This window comes from Bombina bombina, chromosome 6 (assembly GCF_027579735.1).
Source record: "Bombina bombina isolate aBomBom1 chromosome 6, aBomBom1.pri, whole genome shotgun sequence".
NCBI classification, from domain to species: Eukaryota; Metazoa; Chordata; class Amphibia; order Anura; family Bombinatoridae; genus Bombina; species Bombina bombina.
Window position 1 is genome coordinate 132,202,900 of NC_069504.1, and position 13,146 is coordinate 132,216,045.

The following is a 13,146-nucleotide window of genomic DNA, read 5'->3' on the forward strand; positions in this document are numbered from 1 at the left end:
AACAGGCAAAATCAGCTATCTCAAATGAAAAAAGAAAAGGTAAATTAGCTATTTGTAAGCAATGTATTACACTTCAGTTGGTAAAATGGATCACTGGGAAGAACGGAACATGAACACCAATTTTCTTCTTTCCTGTTTCAGATAGATCATACAATTTTAAACTTTCAAATTTACTTTTATTATGCAATTTGCTTCTTCTCTTGGTATCATTTGTTGAAAAAGCAGCAATGCACTATTGGAAACAAACAATGCATTGGGTGAGCCACTAACATTAGACATATGTGCGGCCACCAATCAGCAGCTTTTGAGCCTACCTAGGTATGCTTTTCAACAAAGTATACCAAGAGAACAAAACAAATTAGATAATAGAAGTAAATTAGAAAGCTGCTTAACCCTTTCGTGTCAGGGCTAAAGTGCCTACATCGGAACAACTGTTCCGATGTAGACAAATTGAAACCACGCGATCGTGAACACGATCGCGAGATTTCAATTATTGGATCGCGTCTGGGGGGCGTCCCTACAACCCTAGGAACGCCCTCCAGACCACGATCAAATCCTGAAAGCACAGAAGGCTTCAGGACAGCCGTTAGCTATGACGTTCTATTCCATCATAACGGCTTTAAAGCCCAGTCTAATTATGACGGAATAGAACGGCATAACGGCTTTAAAAGGTTAAAATTGTGTGTTCTATATCAATCTGAGTTTCATGCCTTTTTAAAAAGGGTAGAAAGATTTTACAGCAGTGTCCCTTTAAGTATATGTTCTGTATATGTGGCTGTACGAGTTTGTACAGGTGCCATAAACCTACACATTTACCGGACACACACTTACATGGGATTCTACCAGGGATGGCAGAAATTGATTGCAAAACAAAGAAGTTCCTCCCCATCTTCCGCTATATTGATGAGTCATGTGGGTGACTGCATGTGATTGGTTGGCATAACATAATTTGCAGGAGATAGGTAACCTAAGTGTGCAGGGTTATTGACAGCAATACACTTATGTGAATGCTTACATGGAAGGTCAATATATGTCCTAAAAAGAAATATAAAATAGGAACACAGAATTTTAATATGACTTTAAAAGCAGGGCAAGGGCATTTACACCTGGGCTTGACAAATCCGGGAACCACTGCTCTACAATTTTATCTTTTTACTCCTGTGCGCCCAGCTGGACCCTCAAAACACTGGTAGCCCTAAGTTAATACAATAAAGAAGACCTACACTGGTGGCTAAAATGTTGGTTAACAGAATTTTTTTATTTTTTTTTATTAATCTATTTTTATATAGGTTGCTATGTTCCAACTCTTGACTATAGTCTCTTAAAGGGGCAGTCTACTTGATTTTTTTTGTTATTATTTAAAAATATTGATAATGCCTTTACTATCCAATCCCCAGCTTTGCAGAACCAAACACTGCTATATTAATACACTATATAACCTCTATCTCTTATGCATTTTATTAGGTTTTCACACCCACAAAGATTATATATATATATATATATATATAAATAATTGTGCTCACTCATGTGGAGTTATTTATAAGTCAACACTATCAGGCTAAAATGCAGAGGTTTAGATACAAGGTAATCACAGAGGTAAAAAGTATATTAAAATAACTGTGCTGATTATGCAAAACTGGGGAATGGGTAATAAAGGGATTATCTATCTTTTTAAATAAGAAAAATGTTGTTGTAGACTGTCCCTTTAATGTTATTAGAACATAATTTATAATATTTTTATCATTCAAAAATTAGAAAAAAAACATAAGTAGTGATGCTGAATATTTGTAAGCCTTTGAGAGGTTCATAGGAGCTAAACCTAGTCCAGCTTCACTATATTTATGTTGTAAACAACTTTTAAAGCAGGCAAACAATTGGAACATTCTTTTAATTAAAACACTCAACATTTAACCAAGTAAAAAAAAAAAATGTTGAAATTTTCCAAACTGATATGCGCAGATATATCATACTCCTAACTACTCGTATGCATACAAAACAACCTGATGAGTTGCTATATGAATCATAAATAGTGATGCCCTGCAGCATTTAAGTTAAATATAAAAAAGTTTCAATGCAAAGAAACCCATAAGAAAGAATAAAAAGAAAAAAGGGCAAAAGGCAAAAGAAATATTGAGCAAGCAAAGGTAGTGTATCCTATCCTAGCCTCCAGTATATACGTTAGTTTGGAAAAAAGCTGAGCAGTTCACATCTCACTCAGTCCTGCATATTGTAACTACTGGCTTGTATCTTCTTCATAAGTCATCTTAAAAATATAACCTAAAGTCTGAATATAGATTAGTCAATGGAATAATACATAGGTTTCTAAAATTATTCCCCCTAAAAAGAGATTAGACAAAACTTTTTTACTTCTGAGTACTAACTACCTAAAAATGGTATGTGCCGACGCTAGTTTTTAAGCATAAAAACCCAAAAGCAGCTAAAAAAAACCCTTGGATATATAGTAATGGCTAGAAATGCAATTAAAGAAACATTAAATTTCAAAAATTGATTTAACGCATATAAAAAGTGCAGTATTTATGTCAGACATTAAATTCCGACATAAAATCCCACTGATCAATCTGTTTTAGAGGACTTAAAGGAACATGAAACCAATTTTTTTTTCTTTTGTGATTTAGAAAAAGCATGCGATTTTAAACAACGTTCTAATTTACATCTATTATCTAATTTGCTTCATTCTCTTTATATCCTTTGCTGAAAAGCATATATAGATAGGCTCAGTAGCTGCTGATTGGCGGCTGCAAATATATGCTAAGTGTGATTGGCTCATTCATGTTCATTGCTATTTTTTCAGCAGCTGAGATAATATAAGTGTGTGTGTATATATATATATATACATATCCATATCCATCCAATAGCCGTGCAGTAAATCCGGTTCCCATGGGCGCCAAGCCGGATTTACCGCACGGCTATTGGCTAAGAGGTGAAAACGTTACCTCTTAGCAAATAAATATTTTAGCCGTTTGCTGCTGTAGTAGCTAAGAAAGGCAATCAATTAAAACAAATAAAGGAGCTTTCTACATGAAGTATCTTATACTTCATGAATGTCCCCTTTTATTTTTTTCGAAAGTCATTTACTTTCACTTTAATAATTCACTAAAGTAGTAATATCAGTGTAGCTAAAAAAAAAATCCCCATTGATCACAATCGTATAGGAATATAATAACACTATAGGTTTGTATCAAGTGCCACACTTGAAGTCACAGAACCACTAGTCCCATGTGTAACATGTAGATGAAGATAAAACACTAGAAATGGGCAGATCTTCTGCTTCCTACAAACAAGCGGGTCACTCTGAATAACAAAACAAACAAAAAGGAGCCTGATGTGCAAATCACTCAATCTTCCCCATAATGAACAAAGCAAAGTACAGGGTACTCACACAGTGATGCAGCACCTAAGTGTGCTGTTCAGCATTTACTGGAAAACCTCAGTGTTCCAGCTCACTGCTCCAAGGTAACAGGAACTGCTCCATGAAGGCAACACTGGTCTCTCTAGATACAAACCCCCAGTGCTGCCTTCAGGGAGCAGTTTCTGATGTTCCTGTTACATTGGAGCAGTGAGATGGAACACTAATTTTTGTCCAACAGCACACTTGGGTGCTGCATCTCTGAGTCTGCATCACCACTTCTACAAGGAATTGGAAAGCCCACAAATCTCAGAATTAAACACAGGTCAAAATAAACAAGCAATATGTATATGGTGGCAAAGTTTATTTTGATTTTTTTACTACTTTTAATTAAAACACTGTATATTGCAATCTCAAAGTCCTTAAAGGGACAGTCAACACCAAAAATGTTATTGTTAAAAAAAGATAGATAATTCCTTGATTTACTATTCTGTTTGGCATAAACAGCACTGTTATATTAATATACGTTTTACCTATGATTACCTTGTATTCTAAGATTCTGCAGACAGCCTCCTTATCTCAAATCTTTTGACAGGCTTGTATTTTAGGCAATTAGTGTTGACTCTTACATAACTCCACAGGAGTGAGCACAGTGTTATCTATATGTCACACATGAACAAACAGTACATGGTTATTAGCTATTCACAGCCAGATGTGAGATAAGATGTGGACTGCAGAGTCTTAGAAATAAGCCTATGAGCCTATCTAGGTTTAGACCTTAACAAAAAATACCAAGAAAAAAAAAAGCAAAATTTGATGATAAAAGTAAATTGGAAAGTTGTTTAAAATGACATGCCCCATCTGAATCATGAAGTTTAATTTGGACTTTACTGTCCCTTTAATGCTTCTTTAAAAACATAATTATCTAAAATTATGCTCTTAATTTTTTAAGACTCGTTATCCACGGGCATAGGACCGGCATAAAGCTGATATGGTGCCACTTTCAAATAAGAAACAGCAGGGCAGATCCAAGGAGCTAGTAAGCCTGACATCAGTAGTGGGGAAGATACTGGAAGGGATTATAACGGATTATATTCAAGTGTATATTCGGGGAAACATGATTATGAGTTCAAATCAGCATGGTTTTACGAGTAATAGAAAATGTCTAATCTAAGTTAGATTATATGAGGAGGTAAGCAAAAATATAGATAAAGATGACTCAGTTAATGTGATTTACTTGGATTTTGCTAAGGCTTTTGATACAGAGCCGCATGAGAGATTATTGTACAAAATGAAGGTACTCGGAATAGCTGAAAATGTTAACTCATTGATAAATAACTAGATAAAAGACAGGGAGCAACATGTTGTAGTCAATGGATTATACTCAGATTGGATAAAAGTAATTAGTGGGGCCCAGGGATCAGTAATGGGCCCTGTTCTTTTTAACATTTTTATAAATGACATGGAGAAAGGAATAAATAGCAACATCTCTATTTTTGCACATTATACAAAGCTGTGTAAGGTGATTAGTTCAGTGCAGGATGTAATTGCTTTGCAAGATGATTTACAAAAATTGTAGCAATGGGCTGGTAAATGGCAAATGAGATTTAATATTGGTAAATGTAAGTTTCAACATTTTGAATGAATAAATATGCAGGCTATTATTTAAATGGGAATAGACTTAGCATAACAGAGGAAGAAAATGATTTAGGTGTATTTATAAATAAGGTAAAAATAAGTATGCAATACAACAAAGCGGCTTCTAAAGGCTAATATGATACTAGCATTTATTAAAAGAGGCTTAGATGCAAGAGATAAAAGCATAATTATATCACTGTATAAATTCATGGTAAGACCTCACCTTGAGCATGGAGTGCAATTCTAGGGACTTTTTAAAAAGGGACACAGCAGAATTAGAAAAAGTTCAGAGAAGGGCCACAAAACTAATAAGGGGAATGGAGGATTTAAACTATGAAAAGAGGTTAGCCAAATTGGGTCAGTTTACTCTAGGCACTTAAGAGGTGATACTATTACTTTATATAAATATATTGACGGCCCATAGACAGAGTTGTCGGAAGCGCTATTTATTCCAAGGCAATTTTTTTGTGACACAAGGTCAAGGCCCATATAGAGAGATGGCAGAAGCTCTGTTTATTCAAAGAAAATTGTTTGTTACAAGCGGTCACAATATAAGGCTGGAGGAAAGGGGATTTAATCATCAGCAACTTAAACATTGTTTCACAGTAAGAACAATCAAATGTTTAAAGAGACTGCCTATACCTTAGATAAATTTAAGAATGGCTTAGATATATTTCTGGCTAAAAACAGAATTCAGGGATAGTATTGCTTGTGTTAAAAGGGTCAGTTGTCTAATTGCTTAATGTAAGTAATTGTCAACCCCTTTAGTCTAAATCAGGTAGTCTACAGCTGTATAGGTTGAACTCAATGGACTACTGTCTTCTTTCAACCTCATCTACTATGTTACTATATATTAGCAAAGCAAATATTATATGTTCTAATGAATTACACTGCTGGGGTTGGAAAATCTGTTAAACTTTAGGAACTAGTAAGAATATATAGGATCCAGACAGTGGTACTTGTCTAGTTAGGAACCAGGGGTACAGTGGTATTTGTATAGTTAGGAACCAGGGGTACAGTGGTATTTGTATAGTTAGGAACCAGGGGTACAGTGGTACTTGTATAGTTAGGAACCAGGGGTACAGTGGTACTTGTATCGTTAGGAACCAGGGGTAGAATGGCATTTGTATAGTTAGGATCCAGGGGTACAGTGGTATTTGTATAGTTAGGAACCAGGGGTACAGTGGTATTTGTATAGTTAGGAACCAGGGGTAACCTAATTTTTGCATTAGAATGTCCCTTTAAAAATAAATAATAATAGTAGTAATAATAATAATAATAATCACTGATACGAAGGGTCATTAAGTGACAGTTTTGTGAGCAAAGCACATTTTGTTAATAATGATACATTCCATAAATGCTCTGGACACAATCATGGCTGTTAGTAAACTTTTTGGCTTATCTGTTCAACTGCTTGTAACAGACTATTTTATACTCCAGAGCTACATACAAAGAGTTGCAAGCATAACTACAAACATAGATCGGAATTTGGCGGCGCTATACAAATAAATGTAATAATAATAATAATAATAATAGATCACTTATAAAAATAGTAATACATTTGTTTGTTATTGTACATGATTAATGTGTAATTGCTTGCAGTTTATTTAGGAGAATTAAAAAGAATTTAACAAGTCAGAAGTGTTTTGGAGAATGGAAGGTAGGAAAATATTGAACTTGGGACCAGATATTGTTTACCTTAGGATTATTACACACAGGACTTACTTTATAAGAGAACACAGTAAAGAACCTGATATTTCAACACCGATTAGTTTCGCACATAAGCTTATATTCCTCAATAAAAGAACTGTGATGACTAATTTACTGCGCCAAATTCTAAATATAGTAAAGGAACAATAAACTCAAAATGTAATTCCATATAAAATGCCATGCAGTCTCAAAGAGTCTGGAGTGTGTTTTATGGAGTTTGGAACCACAAGCCACCACATGATACACTGTGATTGTTTAACAGGCACAGCTGTTCTCTTATACATGTCCCTAATTGTACGCAGTAAACAAGATATGAAAAACAAACACTGAAGAAGCCTTCCAAGGGTTAAAAAAAAGACAATTTAGAATGTGTTTCTAATATTTATATTGTATATAGATATCTTGCAATGTGCTGCTTTCTGATGCATATATATTTACATATACATACACTGTGTGCCACTTTATTACGTACAGCCCTGCTGTGCACACAAATAGTTCATTCCATTTCACATGGCCACAGTTTTGGTATAAATACAGCAGAACAACCTTCCTACTATCCTGTTAAGAGTAGAAACCGGAGCGAGAATGGGGAAGAGTAGTGATCTAATAGATTTTGATTTAGGGACAGATGTGTCACTTCTTGGTCTGACCCCCTGGAGAAGTTGGGGATGCGAGAGAGAAACAGAAGTTCTATTATGGCACACTTATAATATCATTAATGGAGATATTTACCAAACATAATAGGGGTAAGGGGAAAGGGGGAGAAACCTAAAATAACATTTTTATTTTTTTTAAATGGCATGGTGAAACAGAATCATAAACAATTTGGAGTTTTATGTCCCTTTAAAAGGATATGAAACACATTTTTTTTCTCTTTACTTATTCAGATAGAGCATACAATTTTAAACAACTTACACATTTAGTTCTATTATCAATTTTTCTTTGTTCCTTTTGGTATCTTTTGTTGAAAAGCAGAGACGTAATCTCAGGAGCATGCACGTGCCTAGAGCACTATATGGCAACAGTTTTGCAAGACGTATCAATCTGCAAGAGCACTAAATGGCAGCACGATTTCCTGACATGTAGTGCTCCAGACACCTACGTATCTTTTCAACAAAGAATAATAACTATTTAAGAACCAAAACTGTGACATTTTAAAAGACATCATTTTATTTAAAAAGTAACCATTAGAGCAAAGCATATTGAGTTGTAATCACAAGGTTAGTGGTGACCATAATATATTTTAACGCAAAGTGCTAGTAGGTTACAGCAGAAGCAGCATGATCATTTACAAAACACAAAGGCACCATGAAGGTCAACAAAAGGCTAGAAAATGCCATTATTGTTAAAGTGTTCATTTATTTACCCAGCAGCCACGCAAACTGCTTCACACAGGTTTTCTCCTAAATGGGCTATCATTAAGTTCTGGGCCCACATTACAATAACACGATGTAAGACCGGGGTTACCAGAGTGTGCAGAGTATCAGACATCCCAACTCTCCCTGAAGTTCAGGAAGTCTCCCTGATTTTAATAGCGGCTCCCTGATGCCAGCAAATGGAATGCAATCTCCCTGAAACTCCAAGTACCATGATCCAATGTGGCCCAAATCAGGAAAAGTGCTTCTTTAAAGGGACACTGAACCCAATTTTTTTTCTTTTGTGATTCAGATAGAGCATGAAATTTTAAGCAACTTTCTGATTTACTCCTATTATCAAATTTTCTTCATTCTTTTGGTATCTTAATTTGAAATGCAAGAATGTAAGTTTAGATGCTGGCCCATTTTTGGTGAACAACCTGGGTTGTTCTTGCTGATTGGTGGATAAATTCATCCACCAATAAAAAAGTGCTGTCCAGAGTCCTGAACAAAAAAGAAAGCTTAATTGCCTTCTTTTTCAAATAAAGATATCAAAGAACAAAGAAAAATTGATAATAGGAGTAAATTAGAAAGTTGCTTAAAATTGCATGCTCTATCTGAATCGCGAAAGAAAACATTTGTGTTCAGTGTCCCTTTAAGAAATGCCTTCAGTTGCTCGGATGTTATAGAACCCTCAAAGCATGCATCAGTAACAAAAAAGCCCCCACTGATTTTAATAAAATAAAAACACAAATACTACCTTATTTACTGCACGTAATTAAACTTCGTATTCTAAAATATTTAAGCATTCAACAAGCGTACAATCACTGAAAATTAGGTTTGTTGTATGTGGTTGAGCAATAAAGCTACTTTTTTAATGTGCCTTTAGTGGGAAGCTACTTTAATGATAAGTCTCCATTTTATTTAGGGTTTCAAGGTGTCCAATATATAACTGGGAGGGGGGGGTGGCGGCGGGTGAAGCCACCTGAAATGAGCTTTTGCAGGTTGGGATGTCTGGAGTATTATAAATGTAAGTGTATTTGACAGTACTATGATATTAACAGCACAATTACTATGTAACTGCACTAACTATAAAGGGTAAAGACCCCTGAATGTGAGTTACAAAAGGTGATCTACAGGATAGGTGGGCTTGTATGCTACATGCTGTACAGTAAACTAAGACAGTTGATGAAGTACCTTATTGTGTGTACAACAACATACTACAGGAAATGAGTTATAATGTATAAATGGGCAGTGAACCATTTCACAACTGCACAGTGCTAAGTGATTATTGCACAAAGGGAACTTTTTACTTTAGCATCTAAAAAGGACATGGACTATCTATGTATACAGGGCACTGTTTACATTAAAGGGACATTAAACCCAAATATTTTCTTCCATGATTCAGATAGAGCATACAATTTTAAGCAACTTTTCAATTTAGTTATATTCTAACATTTTCTTGTTATCCTTTGTTGAAAAGCAGAGATTTAAGCTCAGAAATGTGCAAATGTCTGCAGCACAATATGGCAGGAGTTTTGCAACAATGTTGTACATTAGCAAGAGCAATAGATGGCAGCCCTATTTGCTGTCATTTAGTGCTTCAGGCATGTGCACGCTACCTACCTAGGTATATCTTCAACAAAGAATAACACGAGAATGAAGCAAATTTGATAATAGAAGTAAATTGGAAACTTTTTTAAAATGGTATCCTCTATCTGAATAATGAAAGAAAATGTTGGGTTTTATGTCCCTTTAACTCTCTACAAGATTAGTTGTCAGTATTGCATTGTTTTGGGGAAGGGAGATCATTTGGCACTGGGTACCCACACTACAGAAGTGAAGTTATTTGTTGGCACATTAAAGAAAACATAGTTTGCGCATGTCAGTGTTATTGGTCACAGCAGGCAGTGACACACTGCAGGTGATGGGTTTTCAGTATATATAGAACACTGCATTTGATAGGTTACAACTGTTTACATATGTTTGCATATTACAATATAACACACTGCAGGCGATGAGCTATCATATTAGGGCCACTTCACAATCTAACCACATAACCAGGACACGGCTGTCAGATGTATATAATGTCCCTGTGCACATGGGTGACCTCTGACAATGTCCCATCAGATGCCCTCTTCCGCCTGCTACTCACCAGTCCGGCTTCCACCAGCTCCACCGCGGCTCCTGTCTCTCCGGGGCCTCACTTCTCTCCAGGACAGCACCAGCTGACCGGGGTCCAGAGTCACTTCATAGCTCTGACTTTTCACCGCAAGCACCGAGCACAGCACAGAAGAAGGCGGGGAGTGAGAGGCCGGCTGCTCGGGATCCATTGCTATGTACTGGCATCACCCCCCTTGCCCAGCAGGCTACTGGTCCCTCTGGGGGAAGCGATCACATTGAGCCACAGCTGGAACTTAGCGGATCTGGAGATCCATTGTCTGAGCGCAGGTCTGGGAGGTTGACAGGCCACGCCCCCTACGTCATGGCGTACGTAAGTGGCGAACGGGTGGCATGAAGTTGTCAGCGCACTGGCAGCGGTTAACTCCGTGACTTTCGTACTGGACTGTGGATGCTGCTTCATGCCATCCTCCTCAGGCTGCCAGAGGGTTATTTTGTTGTGATTTACCTGACTTTCACACTTCATTATTAAACTGTCAGTCTGGTTGTTATGTGCTTCTGGTGAACTATAACTTTGTAAAACTATATAGGCAGCTACAGTCATGGAGCATTGGAGCTGGGGTACCGCAGTGTTACGGTGACATAGTGCTGTTTACTGTACTCGTTCACATTTGCTTAGGAGCATAAGCATTTCTGCAATAAAGTCTGGGGCAGATTTATTATTATCTGGACGTACAAGTTCACATGTAGGGAACCTGTCCGTCCAGATCGCAAGTAGCGGAACTAATTCATACAGTGCCGCACTGCCGCCCCTGTAATTATAATGTGTATAGCAAAATAAGGGCTTGATTCTAATCTGCCAACTCTGAGGTCACATGGTTCATTAGCTGCAGCGTTAAAGGGATACTAAACACAATTTTTTTTTCTTTCATGATTCAGATAGAGCGTGAGATTTTAAGCAGCTTTCTAATTTACTCCTATTATCAATTTTTATTTGTTCTCATGCTATCTTGATTTGAAAAAGCAGTACTGTAAGCTTTAGAGCTGGACCATTTTTTTGTTCATCACCTGGGTAGCACTTGCTGATTTGTGGCTAAATGTAGCAAACCAATCAGCAAGCTCTACCAAGGTGCTGAACTACCTTTTATTACTGCTTTTTCAAATCAAGATAACATGAGAACAAATAAAAATTGATAATAGGAGTAAATTAGAAAGTTGCTTAAAAATGTATGCTCTGTCTGAATCATGAAAGAAAAAATGTGAGGTTAGTAAAAATCACTGCTTCTAAAATGGCTGTTGCTTTAATGAGCCTGTATCGCAAGGTCTGTGTAGAGCTACATACATTGTGTCATATTCTAGGTCCAACAGGTGCATCCTCCGGATGAGGGTGCATGAGGCAAACAGACAATACTCCTCACTACAGCTAATACAGGTGTATTGCAACAATAATTCAACTGAAACCTGAGATACACTGATGTAAATTCCAGGACAGAGCTTTGAAACTGGCACAAGTTCACAATAGGTTCAGCTGCAGAAAACTTTATTGGGGGGTGGGCGGGGACCACCTAGCTACACCCCAGAAAACCTAATTCTACCAATGGGACACTAGATAGTGAGTGCACTCCTGCTCCAGTTTGTTTATAAAGTAGATTATTTTTAAATCAAATTTGTAAAATTGTTCCCATGCCTTTCAAGCAAGCCCTTCACCTTTGTGATATTGAGTATTATACAATATTTTTTATTGAATCTTGTTTGGTTTACTACTGTGCATAAACTAACTAGGTCTTGGGCAGCATCATTTCTGGTGGGAGGGGGTACAGCAAATTCTTACAAACAGTTTTATGGCGTGATGTCTCCTATGCTCTACAATGGGTTTCTTTTTCTTCCATTTATTGGAAATGAATGATCCATGGTTGACTAGTGGGGGGCATCACCCCACCACGTATATCTGGCCTCTTGTTCTGACTATTAAATGAGGTAAATATGTTGGGGTGGGTAAAAGCAGCCATTTTTTCAGTTCCAGAAAAAATAATTTGCAGGGTGGCCCCTAATTTATAACATTGGGCAAAATTGTCATTTTTGAATAAACTGAATCCTATGCTACCTTTTTTTTATATGCACACTTCCGAAGGCACCAGCTACTACTGAGCATGTGCAAGAGTTTACATTGTATACGTATACAAGTCTGTGATTGGCTAATCGCTGGCTTTCATCTTGATTAGTACAAAGCGTTGATTCATATATTGCTCCCGGAGTAAATATATTTTAGCATGTTTATATGTTCAATCCATTGAAATATAAAACCGCCTAAAATTAAACATATTGTGTATATTACTACCAATGCTGGCACCTATTCAGTGCCAGATTGCGAGTCGAGCGGTATTTATCGCTCTTACTCTAACCCTGAAGTAAGTTTTTGGGGGGTTTTTGCGCGTCGGGTAGCACTCGTATTACAAGTGGAAAGTAAAAAGTTTTCACTTGCGTGCTAACCCGATGTGCACAAAAAGCTGCTGTCATGAATCGAATCCGCTCACTGCCGTGTCGCCGCGGCTCACGGATCTCCTCTGTATCACGTTACGTTGCCTAGCAACGTGACGCGGTATCTGGCCTCCTCCTGACGTCAGAGTCTTCCTGCCTTCAAGTCTCGGCGGGAAATTTGAATCGGCGCCCGTTTGTTTCTCTTCCCCTACATTCTGACCGGACCTGTGTGAGTATCTCCGGATGTCTCCTTCCTTGCCTGGATCTCCTTGCCAGAATGTCTCTCGGTATGTTTGCTAAACCTGCTTATGGGGATAGTTGCTTTAACAAAACTGCTGCAAAGAATACTTCATTGTTTGCTAAACCTGCTTTAAGTGACATTTGCTTTATTCAAACCTGCTAAAAGGAATCTGTTTGTTTGCTAACCTGCTTAAAGGGACATTTGCTTTATCCAGACCTGCTAAAGGAATCACTGTT

General features: G+C 37.1%; 1 protein-coding gene across 2 annotated transcripts in view; it reads right to left on the reverse strand.

Moving 5' to 3' along the window:
* CERK (ceramide kinase) overlaps positions 1-10,530 on the reverse strand; it is a 349,026-nt gene extending 338,496 nt beyond the window's left edge. For both annotated transcript variants that reach the window (XM_053716616.1, XM_053716615.1), the window contains exon 1: positions 10,226-10,530. In XM_053716616.1, the coding sequence (XP_053572591.1) occupies positions 10,226-10,403 (178 nt within the window). In that variant the 5' untranslated portion in view covers positions 10,404-10,530. The remainder of the gene's footprint in view (positions 1-10,225) is intronic.
* Between the last annotated feature and the right edge of the window lie 2,616 nt (positions 10,531-13,146).